The sequence below is a fragment of the Tupaia chinensis genome, unplaced genomic scaffold, assembly GCF_000334495.1.
Source record: "Tupaia chinensis unplaced genomic scaffold, TupChi_1.0 Scaffold149383_1, whole genome shotgun sequence".
NCBI classification, from domain to species: domain Eukaryota; kingdom Metazoa; phylum Chordata; class Mammalia; order Scandentia; family Tupaiidae; genus Tupaia; species Tupaia belangeri.
In genome coordinates, this window is record NW_006209227.1 from 452,668 (window position 1) to 463,587 (window position 10,920).

General features: G+C 39.2%; 2 protein-coding genes across 3 annotated transcripts in view; one reads left to right on the top strand and one right to left on the bottom strand.

Annotated features, from left to right (window-relative positions):
* PSMD1 (proteasome 26S subunit, non-ATPase 1) overlaps positions 1-10,920 on the top strand; it is a 143,730-nt gene that overhangs the window by 51,763 nt on the left and 81,047 nt on the right. The window lies entirely within an intron of this gene.
* The window catches only part of HTR2B (5-hydroxytryptamine receptor 2B), an 18,349-nt gene continuing 8,283 nt past the window's right edge, over positions 855-10,920 (bottom strand). For both annotated transcript variants that reach the window (XM_027769345.1, XM_006171119.3), the window contains 2 exons: positions 7,891-8,091; positions 855-1,836 (listed from right to left, as the gene is read on the bottom strand). In XM_027769345.1, coding sequence (XP_027625146.1) covers positions 944-1,836; positions 7,891-8,091 — 1,094 coding nt within the window. In that variant the 3' untranslated portion in view covers positions 855-943. The remainder of the gene's footprint in view (positions 1,837-7,890; positions 8,092-10,920) is intronic.

Consider the following 10,920-nt stretch of genomic DNA (forward strand, 5'->3'; position numbering starts at 1 on the left):
TCCCACATGGCCAACCATGGTTCGCATCCCAGACTTGGTGGCTTACTTTCTCTCCTTCCTCTCTCTCACTCTGTTCCTCTCTGGTCAAATTAAAATGAATAAATAAAGTTTAAAAAAGAAAGAAAGAGAAAATTGAGGCTCAAAGAAATTAAGTTTCTTTCCTAAATTTAGTGAGCTTTGTGTCGTGGGTTGGACTGATTTCCAGATCTTAATAGTGCCAAATGAATGGGTGAATTCTGTATCAGAAGTTCAGCTGAGTCATTGGGCAAGCACAGGCAGGCAGCCACTTAAAGATTAGGTCCCCAGATGAGGTCCTGTGCTTTCAGGTCATGTATGTTCATTAAAATATGTACGGAACATAGTATGGCTCATATACCCAGAAATGATTTCATTTGCTTTCCTCTTCTGCTGTAGACCTGTCTCTGCTGAGCAGATGGGTCTCAGCCATTTAACAAACAGCTCTAGTTTCAAGACCCTGTTATTATGTGTGATATCCAGCTACTGTTCTAACCCTTTCCGTCAAGACATTTGGAAAGGAAAATCTTGACTACATTTAATAACTAAACCTGATTGTAAGTGGTGATCATAACTCACCTCCAGATGTGGTCATCATTCTGTGTGCTTGTGTTTTTTCCTTGTGCTCTCTTATCCTATTGTCATTGCTCTACCTGTGCCTTAAAGTCTGAAATTTATTGATTAATTTTATTTCATTTGAAGAACATAACTAACCAGAGTACTGGATTGATTTTATTTGTAGCTATATAAAATCATTTTATTAATAGAATAATTTTGTTCAAATAAGGAAAATTGGATAATATTAATACTTAAAGAGATGATTTGAAACATGACCTAGATTTTTTTCTTTAGATAATTCTCAGTACATTTACATCTAGTTAATCATCTTATTCATCATTACATTAGTTAGACAAAAACTGTGCCAGTTCTATACATAACTGACTTGCTCTTCAGTTTTGTCACCTTCATTTTCAGTGAGGAAAAGAGTATCTAGTAGAATGATTGATGAAGACTGAACGGTCGAACTTCGGAGCCTCATTGGGCTCTGGTACACGGCAGGATTAATCCCATTTCGAATTCCATGTTTCATGAAAAACTTAGAGTTCTCTGTCATTGTGTTCTGGAAATAGATCTTACTGGAACACTTTCTAAGAGTTTTTACTGACTTTGTAGCCTGGTAATTGCAGGTAATGTATCGGCCAAATGCATCTCGGAATGTCTTATTGAAGAGCGTATAAACCAAAGGATTTACCCCTGAGGAAACATAGCCTATCCACACAAATATTCCCAAAAGCATTTCAAGAGTAGTCTGGTTGCAGGAATCACACAAAACTAGAGTTATATTTGTAATAAAAAAGGGGCACCACATAAGCAAAAACAGGAAAAACACAATCCCTAGGACCTTTGAGGCTCTCTGTTCATTGGAAATGGTCTGCACTGACTTTTTTCCAATGGCGGACATCTTTCGCATCAGTCTTTCATCGCTTAAATTGGGCAGAGTTTTGTCCTTGCGAGAACCATTGAGCATTGCCACCTTTTCAGGTGACGAGCAAGGGGTTTCATCCCTTTGGAAAACTGTGGACACATTCACCCATGTTAGGCGTTGAGGTGGCTTGTTTTTGACCAAGTAGGCTTTCTTCTGTAAAGTGCGGATAGTGAGAAAGTAGGTGACAATCATGATGGCAAGGGGTGTAAAGAAGGCAGCCAGTGAGCCAAAGAGCATGAAGTTGCCAAAACGTTCCTTTGTCAGCGCACAAGTGATGTTGTTTGGGTTATCCACACCAGTTTCTATTCCTTTAATGGGGATTGGAATGGCAATACCTAAGGAAGAAGAAACAAGATGTACTGAGTAATTCTATGACCTGTAACTCTTAGAGTAGGTCCTTTTAGATGTTTCCTAGTAACGTTATGCTGGTTAGTGTTATAATTCCTGAGGCCTACAGTGAAGAATCTGTTAAAAACATTCATCAATAGAAAATTTGACAAATAGAATCTAAGTAAACAACTCTGTTTTCTGGCTGGTTGTTTTATAGTTTGCTGGAGGACACATGCATGCGCCAAAGAGGGAGAAAACACCCCCATTAAGATGAAAACACACCACAGTCCTTTCTCTTCCATTTAACCATTCCGTTGGGATTTTGGGCATTCATGCACAGGCACCCATCATGTATTCCAAGGCACCAGGGCCAAGATTGATACCATAGTTGGCCACGTGGGATCCCACTCCTGTAAGCATTAGACCATGATGCTGGCTCAAAGCTGCTGGGGTTTTTTGTTTGGTTTTGTTTTTAAGTTTTTGCTATAGGGCATGTGTGCTTGCCAGAGACAGAGGGAAAGTGAGAAATAACCGCCTAGAGGAAGTGGCCATGCCACAGTCTCTTCTTCATTCCCCTCTCAGGATTTTGGGCATGCACGTACACAGAACCAGTGTGATTTTCTATCCACCAGGTCCAGAACTTGAACTGTGGTTGGCCGTGTGGGAATCCAGTGCCTTAATATCCTGCTGGCTCCAAAGTTGCTGGGTTTTTTGTTTGTTTGTTTGTTTGTTTGTTTTAAAAGAGGGGGGTTAGTGGTTTCAGGTTTATAATGAAAGCTTCTGTAAGTTTTAATATTCCATAGTATATAGGGAATTTTATTTATTCCACATTTCTCACCATCTGTTTGTTTTTGGGGGGTTTTTTTGAAGGAAAAAGAATAAAGGAGAAAAGTTACTCATTCATATCTTAATATCCAATGTAGATGAGTTAAAGATGCTTCAAAGTACATTATTTGATGTCTTAATTCTGAATATCTATTTTATTATCTTTGAGTTACACAATTTGTTTTATAGTCAGTTTAATCTTTTGGCATTTGTGGATGTCTTTTAATCTTCTAACTTCTTAGAGAAAACTAGCATTTTTTTTTACTGCTACTTGAAAATTTGAGACATCATGTGAATTGTAAAATTTATTTTCAAGAATTAGAGTTCCTCTAATATATATAAAGGAAATGTACCTCATAATAATTTTCTAATACCTTAGATAATATAACACGTAGGCATTTAAATATGTTGTTTGGTGAAGTAGGTTATTGTATGAATAATATAAGGGTTAGCCTGAATCTTTTCTCTTTGAAGTAGCAGATATTTCTTGAATGTCTAAAGTAATTACCCTTTAGGATTTGTTGTTTTATGAACCCAAAAGCACTGTCATCTACATAACCTTTTTATGTAGCTAAGAGCCCTTGACAAGGATGTTTTCCTTAAAGGCAAATAGGGGCTATTACTTTTTCTGCTTTTCCTTATGTACATACGCTACTAAAAAACAAGGATTGTGTGTACTTGTTTTATACCAAGGGTCAGCAAGCTCCAGCTTGACAGCCAAATTTAGCCTACCTTCTATTTTTATAAAAGTTGCATGCCTGGAGCCAGCAGCGGCATTGTGGTTGAGATGCTGAATTCTCACATGGCCGACAACAGTTCAAGTCCTGTACATGGAAGCTTGAAAATCACATTGAGCGTGTGTATGTGTGTGTGTTTGAGGGGGGTGCCCAAAATCCCAAGAGGAGAATGGGGAAGAAGGGGTAGTTGTGTGGCCATCCCTCCTGCGGAGTGATTTCTCATTTTCTCTCTCCCTGGTGAGCACGCATGTGTTAATGTCCTCTCTGTGGCTGCTGCTGTTATGCTGCTGCAGAGTTTGTAGCTGTGACGGCAGCCTTATAGAGCTGCAGACGTTTTGTTTGCTGTCCTGCCCTGGACTGGAAAAGTTTGCTGACCTCTGTCCTGCCTTGTTACTACTACATCCTCATTCTGCTGTTCTTTCTCCCCTAAAGTACTGGGTCATCGGAAAAGTCATAACGTATTTTTTTGTGCAAACATTTTTCATGACTTTTCTGATGACCCAATACCTTGAAGTCTTTTTAATGTACTTTTACCACTCCCTTCTTTCTCCTGGTTATTTGCCAACCTTCAGAACATTTGTCCATCTTTCTCAGCAATTTCAGTACCTTGCTTCTTCCTCTCCATTGTTGCAGTGCCATCATCCTCTATGACTGTCCTGTTGATGACCCTCCTACACCCTGATTTTATATTTCTTGAACTTGTCAACTCTAAAGCCACCCAGAAGTTCACTTAAAGTGATCTCATATCTAAAACCTTTATTGCTTTACTATTGGAGAATTTTTCTTTCCTTTATCTTGACCTCTGACTGATCTCTGGTCCATTTGTCTTCTGATTTTGCATTCTGATCTGCATACTCATCACCTGCCCCACATCCACCTATCAAGGCACATATTACTTGCATATCCAACTTCCTGGTCAATAACCTTTACTTTTTCACTGATAGTTTTTATACCCTTATCCACTCCATTTTCATACTTACTCTTTCCAGGTGTTACCTAGAATAACTAAATCCTGAAGAAGAAAGTAAGCTCTCTTCAGCACTTTGTAGAATTTCAAATTTGGCGGCTGGCAGGTGACATAGTGGTTAAGGTACTGGACGTGCCCAACCACAGTTTGAGTCTGGGACCCAGCGCCTTGAAACTCACACTGGATGTGTGTGCGTGCATGCCTACAATCCAGAGAGGAGAAGGGATTGTGGCATGGCTATCCCCCAGAGGGTGATTTCTCAATTTCTCTGTCTCTCTGTCAAGTACATGCATCCCCTATAGCAAAAATCTCTTATTTGAAAAAGAAATTCAAATTTGAATTTCCCTATCATCTGCATGATCTTTTTTTCAGTTAGTAAATTGTGATTGATTTCATAAGAAAGTATGATGGAATGAAAAGAGTATTGGTCGGGAACCAGCAGTTAGCGTAATAGCTATGTCACTGGACTCCCACGTAGTTGACCGTGGTTCACGTCCCGGACCTGGTGGCCTAGAACTCACACCAGGTACGTGTGTGTACATGCCCAAGATCCTGAGAGGAGAATGGAGGAGAAGGGATTGCGGCATGACCATCCCCCCTGGGGGGTGATTTCTCGCTTTCTATCTCTATGTCTCTCTCTGTCTGTCTGGCGAGCGCACGCGCCCTATAGCGAAAAAAAAGAGTATTGGTCTTGGACTTAGTGCTAAAAAGTTGTAAGACTTCCTAAGCTAGCTATTTAAATTCTCTGGGTTTCTTTTTCTTTATAAAAGAAAGAAGTAGATTTCTAAGATCCCTTCCAAACCTGTGAGCCTGGAGTCTTCCTTTTATTCTTTTTTCTCGAGCATATATAGTCTGAATTGTTGCTATATCAACCTTCCTAAAGTGCAAACATTATTTTTCTTATTTACGTATTTTTAAGAATTATTTTATTTATTTGTTTATTTATTTACTTATTTATTTTTAATTTGATCAGAGAGAGAGAGAGACAGAGACAGAGGGAAAGTAAGAAACTGAGCTGCCACATCTTGGACTTGAACTATGGTTAGTCATGTAGGAGTCCAGCACCTTAACCACCATACTACCTGCCATCCCCTACTTACTCTTTTTTTTTTTTTTTTTTTTTTGAGAGAGGTTTTTGCTTTAGGGCATGTGCGCTCACTAGGGAGAGAGAGAGAGACACAGTGAGAGGAGAAATTATCCCCCAGGGGGGATGGCCATGCTGTAACCTCTTCTCTTCCATTCTCCTCCTGGTATCTTGGGTATGCACTCATGCACACACACCCAGCATGAGTTTGAAGTCACCGGGTCTGGGACTCGAACTGCCTTCAGCCATGTGGGAGTCCAGCAGTTAACCACTATGCCATCTGCTGGTCCCCCTATTTATGTATTCTTAACACCTAGCACATAATAGATACTCAGTAAAATTTTGATCAAATTTTTAATTCATGTTAACCAGCCTTAATTTAGATACTGCTTTTACCAACAGTCTGTTTACCTTATTGGCTTGATTATATTTCAGTTTCATATGTTTTGATTCTGAAAGATTCTTTTCTCCTTTTTTCCTGTCTATATGCTACTCTCCCACCCCACCCCAATACACACACCTTGCACTCTTTTCTTTCGTTCGCTGCTGTGAGCTTACCAAAAAAAGATGAGTCATCGACATGAATGACTTTAATTTTCCTATTTTAGATTTTGTTAACTGTCACCCTTTGTCTCCCATCTTCTTACTATAACGTCTTTTGGGGGGCCTGTTCTGCACTGTCAATCAGCCCCTGCTCCCTAAACTGGCCTTTTCTCACCTGCAGATCTCTCCATTCTGAATAGACTTTTTCTTCACTACTTTTTTCCCATGCCAGAATAGTAACATATTTTGCTATTACCTCCAAACTTTTCAAAAGAGATTTGGGCTCTTGAATCATTGTTTCAGGAATATAAAGGCCCATTTCAGTGTCTTGCTTTCTTGACCCAGCATTCTTACTCCGAGTATCGAGACAAAAAATGTTTTTCTTGTCTTTCTTTTAGCATTTTAGGTTCTTTTTTCTTTTTTGGTAGAGATTTTTTGCTATAGGGCATGTGCTCTCACCAAAAAGACAGAGAGAGACAGGATGGTCACGCCACAATCCCTTCTCCATTCTCCTCTCAGGATCTTGAGCACACACGCACATGCGCCCAACGTGAGTTTAAGCCACTGGGTCAGGGACTCAGACTGCAGTCGACTACATGGGCATCCAGCGACGTAGTCGTTATGCCAACTGCTGGTCCTGGATTTTAGGTTCTCTTAATTTTCTTCCTCTTTGAAATTTTTTCCTAGGAAGTTGTGAATCTACTGCTCAGATCATTGTAATGTCTTGAATCTTTTTCTGATGTAAGTTTATAAAAGCATTGCATAATGTGAGGTGTACTTTATGCCAAAGTACTTTTGATATCATAGCAGCTATCTTTGAACATTAAAAACAAGCATAGTAGCTTAAAATAATTTAGAAGAAATATGATTTTTTTCTTTATAAATCATTTTTCAACTTCACTTTAACATGTTGCACTCTCTCTTAAAACTTAAACATATCCTGGGGCCAGCAGGTGGCATGATGGTTAAGGCACTGGACTCACATGGGCGACTGGTTCAAGTACCAGACCTGGCAGCTTGCTCTCTCACTTTCTCTCTTTCTTTTTGGTCAAAAATTTAAAATAAATAAATAAAATAAAATTACAAGCATAACGTAAATTAAATTTTAAACATATCCTGAACACTTAAACAGACACATAATTATCTACAATCTGTATGCATATTAACATGTTGGCCCCCAGGGCCAGCAGATGGCACAGAAGTTGCATTGCTGAACTCCCACATGACCAGCTGTGGTTTGAGTCCCAGACTTGGTAGCTTTAAAATCACATGAGGTACATGTGTGTGTTCCCAGGATCCTAGGAGGATAATGGAGGAAAAGGGATTGCAGCATGATCATCTCTCCTAGAGGGTGATTTCTTGCTTTCCCTCTCACTGTCTCTGTCTCTTTCCAGTGAGCACACACACCCTAGGGCAAAACTTCCCCCCAAAAAAGAAAAAATGTTGACCTCCAAGATGAATTTATAGTCTTTGATACCTACAGTGTTTGGATTGGTTTTTATTTTTTCCTCTTTCCATTTATCTTCTTAGATGTAATTGAAGATGTACATCATATTTTGTTACTTTAATGTAATTGCATAATTCTGCATGCTAGCTAAACTTTAGTATCTATTGACAGATATAAAAACTGTTTTTAGACTTAGCCTTCCTGCATGTAAAGGCAGGAAGATAGTTCAGTAAACACTGCGAAGATGGTTCTTTCTGAATACATAAATTTTGCTGCTTCTGCACACTTTTTACCGACAGTATGGTTTAGAACATATGTAATAAATTTAATGACACAGGGAGCTTGTGTTGGTAGGCTGCCTTGACCTCTCATGCTGTGATTATAACCTACTAGACCTGATATTCTCCTAGCCAAATGGAACCAAAGACTATATGCACCACTCAACTCTCCACATACCTATTGAAATTAACCACACCACTGTAATCTTGATGAGTGCTGTAGCTCGTGAGTTATATTGATTGGCCTGGATTGGCTTTTTGATGGCTATATAACGATCCACTGAAATGGCACAAAGATGCATGATGGATGCAGTTGAAAAGAGAACATCAAGAAATAACCAGGCAGGACACAGAACAAGTGGGAGGGGCCACGTAGCCTCTGAAAGAAAGAAAAACAAAACAAAAATATTTTATCCTGCAAAACAGCAACCTTCCATCTGTCATTTCTTTTTTTAAGTTACACGTATTTTTAAGCCTTTTTTGTTATTCATCTGAAGTGTTAGGACCTCTAAGGAGGCATTAAAAGCAATATTACTGTGAATACTTTTTAAATGTGCTGTTTTGTATAATTACAGCCTTCTAAGTCAGCACCAGTTTAACATTTTTTTAAGCATTATTTTGACCTTTATTCTTTTATCGATTCTTTTTTGTGATCGTTTAAAAACTTACAGAATATTGCAACTGGGACCTAACCTCACTATTGAATACAGTTTATTTTTAAGTTGCTATTGTATAAAAAAAATTGGGGCATGTAGAAGAAGCAATATAATATGTCAAAACGTTTATTACTCTACAGTGGAAGTCTTCTTGAGGCCTGGATTTTTGGCTCGCTTCTAACAAAAACTAGTATTATGATCCTCATTAATAGCAAACTCTCGTTTGGTGAAATTATTACATGAAATAATTTTTTTCTTTTCTGACATAAGTAATTTTGTTTTTAGAGTTTTTGCTATAGGTTCTTGTGTTCCCCAGAAATACAGAGAGAAACAGAGACACAGAAAGTGAGAACTCATCCCCTAGGGGAGATGGTCACACCACAGTCCCTTCTCCTCCTTTCTTCTTTCAGGATTTTGGGCACGCATGCACATGGGCTCAGCATGAGTTTCAAGACTCTGGGTCTGAGACTCGAACCGTGGTTAGCCATGTGTGAGTCCAGCAATGTTAACCGTTATGCTATCTGCTGATCCCGACATAAATTATTTTTGAGCAAGCATTGCAAAAGGAATGGCTTCAGGTTATCCTAAAGAAAAAGGATTGTTACCCTTTCACAGTCTTTTAATTTCAAGCATTGGCGATGTAATAATCAATACAGACACGTAGTTTAAAAAGAAAATATTGGGACCAGCTGTTGGCATAATAGCTATGTCGCTGGACTCCCATGTAGTCGACTGCAGTTTGAGTACCAGACCCGCTGGCTTAAACTCAATGCCGGGCACATGTGTGTGTGCGTGCCCAAGATCCCAAGAGGAGAATGGAGGAGAAGGGATTGCGATGTGGCCATCTTATGGGGGTGTTTTCTCGCTTTCTCTTTGTCTTTCTGGTGAGCACACACGCCCTATGGCAAAAATCTCTCAAAAAAAAAAAAAAGAAAAAGAAAAAAAAAGAAAAGAAAATGTCTGGGCCAGCAGGTGGTGTGGTAGTTAAGGCACTGAATTCCCATATGGCCTACCATGGTTTGAGTCCCAGACCTGGATAGCTTGAAAATCATGCAGGTTAGGTCCAGCAGGTGGAGTAGTAGTTAAAGTGTTGGACTCCCACATAGTCAACAACAGTAGTTAAAGTGCTAGACTCCCACATGGTCAACAACAACTTGAAAATCACACCAGGAGCATGTATGTGCATTCCCCAAATCCCAAGAGAATGGAGGAGAAGGGAGTGCAGCATGGCCATCCCTTGGGGGTTGATTTCTCACTTGCCCCCGCCCCCTCTCTCTCTCCAGTGAGTATACACACCCTGTGGCAAAAAAACTTAAAAAAAGAAAAAAGAAGAAGAAGAAATAAACACCAGGTATTGTGTGGGTATGTGCGTGCCTACCCAAAATCCCTAGAGAAGAATGGAGAAGGGATTGTGACATGGCCATCTCCTACAGGGGAAGGGGAGGGAGGTGATTTCTCACTTTCTTTCTCCTCTGTCTCTCTTTGACTCTCTCCAGCGAGTGCACATGCCCTGTGGCAAAAACAAAAAGAAAGCAAGAAAAAGGAAATTTCAGGATTAGACACAGTACTTAATTTATTTCAGAGTTTTGCAGAAACAGTGTACGTACATCATATGGTCTTAAGCACTTTAGAAATTTTACTTTTTTATGAAATTTGGATTAATTTACTTACATAGGTATCCATACACAAGTGAACTTTATAGATTATGCATTTTATGCACACAAACGCACACACACAGACTACTTGCATGTTTACAGTTTCAAAACAACTGAAATTTATGTTAGGATTTCACCTAGAACATTTCAGTTAGAATCCACTTTAGATTTTAACACTTGTTATAAAAGCAGGTGACTCCTATAGAGAACAAATGTCGTACATATGTGATTGTCTTAAGTCCTTTTTATAGTTTGGTTTTTCTATGTCCACTAATAAAATGTAACCTACTTGTTTTTTCTTAGTTATTCAATTAATTCTTAAATAAATAAATTCAGGTAATCTGGGAGTGCAGGGAGATCAGAAACCCAGACCGAAAAAACCATAGTCTGGCTTGAATTTTTAAATGGACTTGAATATGTAATTTTCAAGAGTCAAGTAGGAATTCAGTGAAAAATAGTTGGACATTTACAAAAAAGGTAGTAGATTGATGGATTTGCTTTTTTTTTTTTTCTTTTCTTTTTTTAGAGAGGATTTTGCTATAGGGCGCATGTGCTTGCCAGTCAGACAGAGAGAGACAGAGAGATAGAAAGCGAGAAATCACCCCCCAGAGGGGATGGCCACAATCCCTTCTCCTCCGTTCTCCTCTTGGGATCTTGGGCACGCACGCACACGCGCCCAGCATGAGTTTAAGCCACTGGGTCCGGGGCTCGAACCGCAGTCGACTATGTGGGAGTCCAGCGACACAGCCATTATGCCAACTGCTGGTCCCCGGATTTGCTTTTTATTGCCTTTTTTTTTTTTTCCAGAGTTGGTGTCTGGCATTTTTTTTCTTAATAATTATTTTATTTAACTTTATTTATTTATTTATTTATTTAAATTTGACCAGAGAGGGAAAG